Source organism: Erpetoichthys calabaricus, chromosome 4 (assembly GCF_900747795.2).
Source record: "Erpetoichthys calabaricus chromosome 4, fErpCal1.3, whole genome shotgun sequence".
Classification (NCBI taxonomy): domain Eukaryota; kingdom Metazoa; phylum Chordata; class Cladistia; order Polypteriformes; family Polypteridae; genus Erpetoichthys; species Erpetoichthys calabaricus.
This window is the reverse complement of record NC_041397.2, coordinates 14,279,490-14,291,749: the sequence shown is the minus strand read 5'-3', so window position 1 is coordinate 14,291,749 and position 12,260 is coordinate 14,279,490. Positions and strand designations below refer to the sequence as shown.

The 12,260-nt window shown below is 36.7% G+C and overlaps 1 protein-coding gene across 1 annotated transcript in view; it reads left to right on the top strand.

Annotated features, from left to right (window-relative positions):
- Positions 1-11,497, top strand: part of tubgcp3 (tubulin, gamma complex associated protein 3) — a 92,439-nt gene extending 80,942 nt beyond the window's left edge. The window contains exons 20-22 of the mRNA XM_051926334.1: positions 2,860-3,000; positions 7,242-7,358; positions 10,967-11,497. Of these exons, the coding sequence (XP_051782294.1) occupies positions 2,860-3,000; positions 7,242-7,358; positions 10,967-11,128 (420 nt within the window). The 3' untranslated portion in view covers positions 11,129-11,497. The remainder of the gene's footprint in view (positions 1-2,859; positions 3,001-7,241; positions 7,359-10,966) is intronic.
- The last annotated feature ends 763 nt before the right edge of the window (positions 11,498-12,260 follow it).

The window sequence follows — 12,260 nt, the reverse complement described above, 5'->3', positions numbered from 1 at the left end:
GGGTGAACTAAAATATATATAACCAGTGAATAGTGAGCATTCTAAATTAGTATTTTTTGCATTTTCACATGTGAAGATGTCCATAACTTCCTAACAGTTTTGAGCACTATTAAGGAATTACTCAGGGTTGAGTGGGTGGATGTTTGGAAATTATAGAGAGAGGTTAGTGAGCACCTTCAATATCTAATCTCTTAACACTTTAGGATAAATACTGCATATTAGAAGGTGGCAATTGTTGTCCCATTATTTCTACTTTTGTGGCATTTAGCAACTATCCTATCAAGTGTCAGTCTAACTTGGAGTCAAGACCATTGTTTCTCTTTGCAAATGCAGTTTGTCCATATTTGCCTTGTGGTGTTACTGTTTGTAAGAAACTTTTCCCTTCTCACCGAAAATAATTTTGCAGTTTGTGTCACTCGTGCACCTGCTATGTGGGTACTGACAATTGTCAGGCCTCTCTTATAGCTGACATATGCTGCTTACTGGTGACCCAATAGGACTTATCTTTGACAACATTTAGAATAGCCGTTTAGTTAGTTCAAAGTTCAGTTTCCATTATTTTGTCCATCCCTTGTATTTTACCATATCTACAAAGTTGGGCTTGTGTTAAATGTTTTGTGGGACGCTTCTTGCACCATTTTATGGGCAGGCATAAGAAGAATGTTTTCAACATTCACTGGTTTAGTTATTTGAACTTTATGTTTAGTACTGTTTCACAGATAGGTGTTGAAATAATCTGGTACTTGTGGTATAATAATATTAATTGTATTCATATAGTGTCTTTCCCATGATAACCCTTTTAATTAGGTGGGCACTACTATGAAAAGTGGCACAACAACTAATTGTTACAATCAGTGATAATTGATTATTAAGAGTTTTGCAACAAATTACTTTCATCAAATAGTTGCTTATGCCATTAGGCTGAGTGTGTTGTGGTGTGGAATTAAGTCACCATTTCATTCAATTGTGAGCATGTTTGAAAAATGGCAGGCAGTAAGCAAGTGACAGAGAAGACAATGCGACATAAGACTTAGATTTGGAAGCATTTGACTCTGAATGCAGGAAAAAAGGTCGTGATTTGCAAAATGTGTAGATCTGATCTCAAGTGACACAGGAGCACAACAGTTATGCACTCGTCAATTTAAAAAGGAAACCTACTATTACAGGCTCTGTAGAGGAGGTAGACTCGCCATCAGCCCAGTAAGCTAAATATTAATTAAGCATTATTATAGATATATATAACTGTATGGATATATATGAACACAATGGTTGTCAGACTTCAGCAAATAAAACTCTCTCACATATGCGACAGAATTTCATGATAGGTGACTACATAATATGTTTACTAGTTATTATCTAATGACATTCATTTTTTCACTTGCCATTTTAGGCTTTTTTTGATGCTGTCACACTGCTAAATTATGATGCTGAATTATGCTTGCAAACACATGTAACATTTGTGTGTGTGTGTGTGTTTTTAAAAAAAAAAAAAAAGGATGTGAAGTATTGAAAACTGTTGTGTGTGGTGGTTTTTTTTTTTTTTTATCTTTTCCATCAATAAATTGCATGCTGTGACCGTGTGTTCAGTGCAAGCAAATATGCCAAACAATCTAATGTGAGAAAAGGTTTCTATATACAAAAAAAGAATGATGACTTTAAGTTAAAATAAACCGCATATTACATAGCAGAAGAAGAACCCCACTTGACAGAAGTGACACAATTTGATTTGTTTGAAAAAGAAAAATAGTTTGGACATCTCCCGCAACATATGACAACGATATTCAAACTAATTTCTGTAGATTTACAAGAACCAGAAGTGCTGAAGACACTCACAGTATTAATAAAGATCCATTAGAAAGTACACAGCAGTTTTTAAACTAACTGCCAAAGTAACATGACAGGTGGGACAGGAGCAGGCAGAGGACTATGTGCATTGCAGCTGCGGACGTTGAAAGGGGGACCAGCACATGTTCTGAACTGAACTGTGTGGTGTATGTGTTCTTTACATATTTATATAAGTTTTCTGTCAGAGATTTGCTATCAGGTTGATTTAACTCATTCAGGACCAAATATACACTTGTAAGTGTTTGAAATAGGTCCCTTTCAATGTTGCTACTCTTTGTTACTGTAGGGGTACGGTCCTGCAGGAAGCAGATTTAAAAAATTGATTGAGTTTTGTCGATAGTTTAGTTTATTTTTAATGATTGAAGACCTTCCTGGCAAACTCTGTCTGTGTTCACATTCTGCCTGTTTGATCTGTCTCGTATGCTGCCAGAGAAATGCCTGTTTATACCTGTGGAAGTCAGTCACTCAGCGTTAACTTAAGTTATTTGCCTTTCACATGAATCACCATTGGTGAGTGTTTTGCAATGCAACACAAGATAACAAGAGGAACATCGAGTGGCTAAGGTATTGCAATTTCATTTCCAACCATGAATACCCTGAGAGTTGCTTCAACTAGCTGTGCTTCCTACCATTTGTACTGTGCCAGTATTAACTGATTTATTATTTCTGCACTTTTCTTCTTTCTTATGTGGTTTATTTGGATTCAGAATTGTTTCCAAGTCATTTTTAGATGACTAGTAGTAGAACATTCATTGAAGCAGAAAATTGTGCAGACAATGGAATTTTTGATTGATTCTTACATTAGGTTTGTATCTCATTTAATGAGAAATTATTCATATCTTTTGTTCCATATAATGTACTTGTACTGGTTTATAGTCAATAGAGGTGTTGATGGTAGTATTCTATAGTCAAACTACAGTGTGCACTTTATTTTTTGGACAGCATTTTTGTGCAATTCTGAAAGTTGGCCTATATAAAGGTAACCATAATGCCTCATCCTGTTCTACCTAACAGCCTCTCCTGAATCAGCTGCGGGCTATATTTGATCAGATTATAGAGTTTCAGAATGCGCAAGAGGCCATGTACAGGGCAGCCCTGGAGGAGTTGCAGCTTCGACTACAATTTGAAGAACGCAAAGCACAGCGTGAAGCTGAGGTAAGGATTTTAATCTGTAAAGTGTATGTGATTTATCAGTCCACAATTACACTGGTGATCAAATTTTTATGGGAATGTTTTAAGATCCAACCACTTCAAAAGCTACATACATAAACTGTATATAGGGGACAAACAAAGAAGAGAACTCTTTATATATATATATATATATATATATATATATATATATATATATATATATATATATATATATATATATATATATATATATATATATTAATATATATACAGTGGTGTGAAAAACTATTTGCCCCCTTCCTGATTTCTTATTCTTTTGCATGTTTGTCACACAAAATGTTTCTGATCATCAAACACATTTAACCATTAATCAAATATAACACAAGTAAACACAAAATGCAGTTTGTAAATGGTGGTTTTTATTATTTAGGGAGAAAAAAAAATCCAAACCTACATGGCCCTGTGTGAAAAAGTAATTGCCCCCTGAACCTAATAACTGGTTGGGCCACCCTTAGCAGCAATAACTGCAATCAAGCGTTTGCGATAACTTGCAATGAGTCTTTTACAGCGCTCTGGAGGAATTTTGGCCCACTCATCTTTGCACAATTGTTGTAATTCAGCTTTATTTGAGGGTTTTCTAGCATGAACCGCCTTTTTAAGGTCATGCCATAGCATCTCAATTGGATTCAGGTCAGGACTTTGACTAGGCCACTCCAAAGTCTTCATTTTGTTTTTCTTCAGCCATTCAGAGGTGGATTTGCTGGTGTGTTTTGGGTCATTGTCCTGTTGCAGCACCCAAGATCGCTTCAGCTTGAGTTGACAAACAGATGGCCGGACATTCTCCTTCAGGAATTTTTGGTAGACAGTAGAATTCATGGTTCCATCTATCACAGCAAGCCTTCCAGGTCCTGAAGCAGCAAAACAACCCCAGACCATCACACTACCACCACCATATTTTACTGTTGGTATGATGTTCTTTTTCTGAAATGCTGTGTTCCTTTTACGCCAGATGTAACGGGACATTTGCCTTCCAAAAAGTTCAACTTTTGACTCATCAGTCCACAAGGTATTTTCCCAAAAGTCTTGGCAATCATTGAGATGTTTCTTAGCAAAATTGAGACGAGCCCTAATGTTCTTTTTGCTTAACAGTGGTTTGCGTCTTGGAAATCTGCCATGCAGGCCGTTTTTGCCCAGTCTCTTTCTTATGGTGGAGTCATGAACACTGACCTTAATTGAGGCAAGTGAGGCCTGCAGTTCTTTAGACGTTGTCCTGGGGTCTTTTGTGACCTCTCGGATGAGTCGTCTCTGCGCTCTTGAGGTAATTTTGGTCGGCCGGCCACTCCTGGGAAGGTTCACCACTGTTCCATGTTTTTGCCATTTGTGGATAATGGCTCTCACTGTGGTTCGCTGGAGTCCCAAAGCTTTAGAAATGGCTTTATAACCTTTACCAGACTGATAGATCTCAATTACTTCTGTTCTCATTTGTTCCTGAATTTCTTTGGATCTTGGCATGATGTCTAGCTTTTGAGGTGCTTTTGGTCTACTTCTCTGTGTCAGGCAGCTCCTATTTAAGTGATTTCTTGATTGAAACAGGTGTGGCAGTAATCAGGCCTGGGGGTGGCTACGGAAATTGAACTCAGGTGTGATACACCACAGTTAGGTTATTTTTTAACAAGGGGGCAATTACTTTTTCACACAGGGCCATGTAGGTTTGGATTTTTTTTCTCCCTAAATAATAAACACCATCATTTAAAAACTGCATTTTGTGTTTACTTGTGTTATATTTGACTAATGGTTAAATGTGTTTGATGATCAGAAACATTTTGTGTGACAAACATGCAAAAGAATAAGAAATCAGGAAGGGGGCAAATAGTTTTTCACACCACTGTGTATATATATATATATATATATATATATATATATATATATATATATATATATATAATATAAACAAACACACACACACACACACACTATACCAAAAGACCTAGAAGTTAAATAGAGGGCAGTGCTCTGAATGATGGGAAACATATACACATAGATGGCTTATAGGTGAGGGTCCCCTCAGGCTGTGTTCTTTCTCCACTCCTTTTTTGTTTATACACCAATGAGAGCAACTCCAGTGACTCATCTGTTAAACTGTGACATCACCCTGATTGGTCTAATCAATGACAGGGATTTGGTGCCATATCACAGGGGAGGAAGATTGCCTGGCTAGTTAGTGCACCCTCATCAATCTTAACTTGAATACCTTGAAAACTGGAAATGATTGTGGATTTTAGGAGCTACTTCTTACCTTCACTGTGAACTGAGTGGAATCATTTAAGTTTCTTATCACAACTGTCACACCCTGAAAACATAACTGCTCTTAACAGAAAAGCTCAGCAGTGTATGTATTTTCTCTGACAACTTCAGAAGGTTAACCTATCCCAAATAGTGTTAGTACAGTTTTATAGAGCTGTTGCCAAAAGAATCTTCACTTTGTACGTAACAGACTCGAAACATAAACTATAGTTTGTCATTCGGGCAGCAGAAAAGATTGCAGGTCTAAAACTGGACTTCAGTGATGCTCTGCATACATCACGGGGTCAGGAAACATGCCAGAAATATAATCAAAGACTACACTTGATCAGAAAAACGTATATTTCAGTTACTGCTATCAAGGAATCTTTGCTGGTCACTAAAGAACATTTAAACATTTTCTTTCCTGCTGCATTTAATATGGTTAAAAAGAGCTTCTGATCCATCTGTTTTTCCTGATTTCTAAATCCTCAATTCCATCTAAATTGTTTATTTTTGTGTTTATTTTATAAAGACTTACTTGATATGTTAATTGGTAGGAGTGCAATTCTAACTTACTTGGCATTTGTGTTTTGTGCAATATATTTTTCACTAGTATTGTATATAAAACATGACACCATGTTATATGTATGGATGTAACACTAAGAGAAACTCCTGGGAACTATGTTGCCTGGCAGTATAATTCAATTTCAATGGTTATTTTTAGCCAAAATATTAGAAGGCCAAGGGTTATGTTAGTATATTACTAATTGTTTCCTAAAATATTAGTAATAGGCTCTGACCCTCCTCTATGGAGAAAGATGATCTGCTGTGGCAGCCCCTAACGGGAGCAGCCGAAAGAAGAATTCTCTGACCCTCCTCTAATCTGCAATATATTTTATGTTAAGTGTATGGGCTAATTTGTCCTCTTGAACTCTTTAATCTGTCTTTGGTGTTTTCCATACTATTCTTGCTGAAATCTCTGAGGAAGCATTGATCTGTAAGAAAATAATTTATGTAGAACAAATTTTTATAAAGTCCTCGTCAGATGGTCTTAATGGGTTAAATGAAAATGTGCAAGTTGAATTTACAGGGCATAATAAATGGAGTTCCAAAAAAAAAAAAAAGAGGAACTGGTAACAATACTTTATACTTGGCAAGATTTACTAAAGAATAGTAAGTTAATATCGATGTAACACAAAAAAAATCTCGAGTAACTATGATATAATAAGGAAAAGAGTGAGTATTCTCATAAATTTGAATATCCATTCATAACTGGAGTGGCAGTTATGCAGTTTATTATTATTAAGTTGTAGTTGCATCAATATTTCTAAACTTTCTATATTTTAAAAAGAAGTTTCTTAAATTATACATGAGGGACTTTGTTTCTTCATTGAAACTTTCCTGAAATATGGAAGGTCGATAAAGGTAAAGGGAAGAAATGCCATAAACATTTATGTGCTAAAGTTGTTTCCTGCCATTGCTGTTGCCTCCAGACACATGTACGGTTTCATAGTCTGACTACGTTTTTGTGTGACTGACCTTTGACACTGACAAATGATCAAAAAGAATCATGACTGCCTTGCTTTCTTTAGGATTAAAATCTGTCATGTTCCCTGGAGAAAGAAAAAATAAGAGTTCTTGAATTACATGTGAGGGGCAAAGTGACCAGTCAAGGAGACAAGGTTTATATTCTGACCCAGTTGCTGCCTGTACACAATACGTATTTATTTACATGGAGTTTTTCCTTCTGGCACTCCAGTTTTTCACCTCATATTTGTACATGAGGTGTGACTTGTAGGTGTGATTGAGCATTGGTGTGTGGATCAGTGTGCTTTGTCATGGACTGACACCTTGTCTACTGTAGGATTGGTTCCTGCTTTGACCCCAATGTCCAATAATTGGATGGATCAGTTTAGATCCACTTCTTTCGGTCTTCCAAAAATACTTAAAAGTATTTTTTTGTGTGTGTCTGACTCTTTCAGGGTGAATGGGGTGTCACAGCCAGTGAAGAAGAGGTAGAAAATAAAAGAATTCGTGACTTCCAAGAAACAGTTCCCAAACTGTGTACGCAGTTGCAAATTCTTACGCATTTCTATCAGGTATGAATTCTTAATTTTATTTATTCCTTTTATACAGTTAGTCAAGTGTTTTTAGAGTTTGGAAAAATGGTGAAAAATTTAACAATGAGTGATCAGCAGTAGAAAGTAGAGGCGAGAGATGCCAGGGATCCCATGACATGAGATTATTCAATACTTGACTCATAACTCAATAATATGGTGGATTTTTAACTCTTATTTTTTAAGTATCATGATTCAATTCTGTAATGCGTTATACTGTATTATTTCCTTTCTGTGTGACTGAGTTAAGGGTGAAATCCCACCCATATATGCAAACATTTATTAAACTATTACACAGGATAATGTTTCATGCATCTCAGCACTATTCACAGTAAGACTGGAGATATTCAGTAATGGTACATAACACATGCTATTAGACACCTTTTGCTTTGCTCTCAGACTCCATTGCAGCTCAGGACAGATTTATACTTCACGCAAACAGAGGTGACGTTTGGCCAAACAGGATCAGAGCACTCAGTGTATGAGCTAAGGCTTACAATAGCTTTAGCCAAACATGACAAGCGATTTCAGCTGAGTTCTTTTGTTTCTGTGCTTTCACCTTGATAGCATCAATTTGTAAACACTTAAGTACAGTTCATGTGCTTCTGTCAGCTGAAGTTTCCGTTTCTATTCTGACAGACTACTTTATTTAAATATGATGTTGCTTGCAAATTGTAGGCTTCATATTAAGCTTTTCTGCACTGTAACATTGTAAAAACTAAACTGAACCTAAATGCTTGACCTAATTGTGGATGGACTTTGGGGTACAGGAATCTCCACAGCCGTACTAACATTTGCCATCTCCAGAAATTTAAAAGCAGTGCATGTTGTTTGTAAAGTGCTAATAAAAGGCATTGCTTCTAATATCTAATACATGTTTGGGAGATGTAATACATCCATAAACACATTTATACATTATCAAAATGTTTTTGACTGACATATTAAAGGAGACACTAGTAAGACTGTGAATAATGTTAAAAGCATATTAGTGTCCAAAGCTTTTCTACACCACTGAAGTAAAATGTTATATCTTGTTTGTACAACTACTCTTATGTAGCCCTCTTGATGATGTCATCATTGCCATAGTCGATCCCATGAAGGTACCAAGCAGGTAGTTACAGAGATCTATGTCTGAAGAATAGGGCGTGTTTGATATATTTCCTAATCCACTATTGCGTAAGGCAGCCTTTGAAACCAATGCAGTGTAAATGGAGGCTTTATTGTAAAGTAGTATGGGATGGTCGACAGCATTTCTTGACACTTTGCACAGATTTAATTGCAGCAAATATCAAAGCAGTTCATCTTAATATGTACTGGTTATGTAGTCCTTTTTCTCACTTCTCAATGCACTTTACATAGTAAGTGAAGAGCCACTTAAACCACAACTAATGTGCTGCATCCACCTGGATGATGCGACGGCAGCCATTTCGCACCAGCATGCTTGCCACACATTTCTTGTTAGGTTGTGAAGGGGTGAGAAATCGTTAGCCAGTTAGAAACGGGGGATAATTAGGGGGAGAGAATGAGTAGGCCATAGTTGGCAATTTGCCCAGGACAACAGGATACTCCCTACTCTTACAAAGGATGCCAAGGATTTTTAATAACCACACAGAGTCAGGACCTCAATTTTATATCTCATCCGAAGGACATAAACATTTTTACAGCTTTGTGTTCCTGTCGCTGCCCTGGAGCATTGAGATCCCCATTCAGACCACAGGGTAAGTGCCCCCTGCTGGCTTCGAAAACACCTCAACCCAAGCTTTTCCTGGTTGGTCTCCTGTCGAAGCAGTAGCTGGGCCCAACCAAGCTTAACGTCATGTGGATTATCTGTTTTTAGGTGAATGTGGTATGGCTGCTGGCTTTAAGACCTTTAGTCAGTGATGTACTACAGATTCAGTGCCATAAGCAACAGTTGTGCATGTGATCTTGGTAGCGCTGACTTGGGCCTTGAATTTCTTTAATGTTGAAGCTTCAGCATGATTGTTTGGACTCTTGTATGCTGTGATACATCAAATTTTATCACCAGTTGTGAACTCTTAAGTTTCTCCCAGTCCAAATGAAGTAGCTTGGAATACTCATTGGAACACAGGATGTTTTGGATATCAAGGTTACACAGACTTTTCTCATATTTAATTGTTTATGAACATTGAATTCTGCTGACCTATAGCTCATATCTATATTGTCTTCCATCTTGTGCATTGTCACTCTTTGATTTTTCATTCACTGTTTGCTCTATGGAGGCAACATTTAGTTCTGTCATTGATTTTTGAAAGGCAAGCAGATCTTGGCAGAAACAAAATTTTATAGTTCATTCCTTAACCATGGCAGATAAAATGGTTGAATTTCTGAAGGCATACTTTGTAGCTTTCAAAATTCAACAATAGTATGATGCTTACTGTTCGTTCTTCTGCATCCATGTTGACTTAGTTCTAAAATAAGATCCTACCCTATAAACCACAAACTAGAAACCAGTAAATTGCATTTTTACTACAGAAAAGCTAATTTTTGGCTACAAGATGCAAGACTGGCATCATAGAATACCCTTTTTGATCACTCCTTGCGTGCTTATGTGTCTGTTGGTGTAATCTCCCAAAAGCTGTCATCAGTGCATTGCTGATACAGTATATCACAATGATAAATGTAACAGTAGTCTATTGTGTATTTTCTACTCTACCCCCAACTCCAGGATATACCTCTTTCCTCCAGCTCTATTACATGCCCATCTGAAATGCCCTTGTTTCATGCTGCAATTGCTTTTTCTCATTAGTCCCATATTCTTTTACCCAATTAGATAGATAGATACTTTATTAATCCCAAGGGGAAATTCACATACTCCAGCAGCACCTTACTGATACAAAAAACAATATTAAAGTAAAGACTGATAATAATGAAGGTAAAAACAGACCGTAACTTTGTATAATGTTAATGTTTACCCCCCACCACCACCAAGCAACACCTTTGAGTCCACTAGTGCTTAAAACATACCTGATTCTTTAATGTCTTGCATTTTTTTTATTACAATATACAGAGCCTTTCCGAAGTATCGACCCCTTTATTTCTTTCACATTTTGCTATTTTGCAGTTTGTACACTATTAAATTCTATGGGTCTGTAATTTAAACTAAAGCCTGAACTGTCTTTTTCTGAATCTGAAGGAGTGTTTGTTTCATTGCAATTGTCTGTAAAGCTTAAATATAGTCTGCTGTGGTCACTTTATTTGTTTAAAAAAAATGCTCCTTTTTATACAGTCCCACATGTAACAGAAATAACAAAATAAAGGCCAAGGGTCTTTATGTGGAATTCACAGAATGAAGAAGCACATATAGAGAAGACAGTAGAAAAATATCTTTGGAGTTCAGAAGTTCACATTTGCAATACCAAGTCCATCCTTAGGCGTGTTTGTAAGTAAAAAGGTGTAGTACAGTTGTTCAAGGAGGTGTGTATACTTTATAATGACCTTTCTGTGACCTGGGTATGGGGCTTCTGAGCAAAAGTGTCATTCAAGAATGTCTCCGAGGGCAAAACCTGCTGTAGAAATATGATATTGGGGGCTGGTTTGATATTTAATTAAAATCCTTCTTTTAATTCCAGGGTGCTGTGCAGCAGTTTTTGGTGCTTTTGACTACAAGTGCAGATGAAAGCCTTCAATTTCTTAGCTTCCGCCTGGATTTCAATGAACATTACAAAGCAAGAGAGCCCAGACTGCGACTGTCTTTGGGTTCCACGAGAGGCAGACGCAGTTTACATACGTAGGCAGACCCTGGGACTGAGGTCTCTGGTCTGAGAGGACTCTCCTGTATGTGCCAGTAAACCACATTTGTATGGCTTTGGCAACTTTCCATGTCATCACTGAACAGTATAGTAACTAACAAAGTATATACCAAATTGACTGAAAAATAGAACAGCACAAAAGAGCTGCATCATTTGGTCTTTTGTAAAGCCGATGTATAGAAAATTTCAATTCATTTTCTCCCCAGATGTCATTTTTTTCATTTAACATTCTAAATGCTTAAATTATGGTTTTATTCATATAAATTGTTTGGTATTGGAATTGTATGGATCCTTTTTTTATTATTATTGGTAAATCATTGTATATAAAGTTGTTTTTCAACCACTTCAAAATTGCTGATTTTTGTACTTCTTGACTCCTGATGATTTTCAGATGCAGCGTGCACAGAGCCTGCTAAATAATAAATGAAATGAGATGTAGTCTTTTTATGGGGCTGGGCTCTCATCACGATTTGCTGATAGACTGACAGGTACAGTATGCACAGTTCTTATAATTGTACTTATAATCAGCTTCCCGTAAAAGATGTGGCTTCTTTCCGATTACCTAACACTTCTACAATTGTTATTTCGGAAATTGATTAATTCAAGGTGCCTTGTAAGGTCTGGGTACCTAACTTACAGTAAGTGATTTAAGCAACTCCAGCAGTGACCGAAGCTGAATGTACGTGTACAGCCTTACATGTTGAAAGTGCAGAATCCTAGCCAGTAGCTTTGTATGGCACTTTTTATGCTTATTTTGAAGGAAACAGTAGACCATATTCCATATACAGCACCTATAAAAAGTATTCATCACCTTGGAAGTTTTTAAAATTTTATTATCATAGAATATTGAATCACAATGATTAAATTTTTAAATTGTGATGGACTCTGTCCTGCCCTAGCTCCTCATAGACTCTGCTCAGAATATCACGGGCTTAGAAAATTATATGATATGGTATCTAATAAATACTGACTTGAATGGGGTGAATACTTTTGCCACCAATTGTTTTGTGCTTTTATATTTGCACTTACCATATATACTCGCGGATAAGTCGCAACTTGATTTTACTGTATAACTTCTGGTATTGTATATTGTTAGCCGTATAAGTCGACGGCA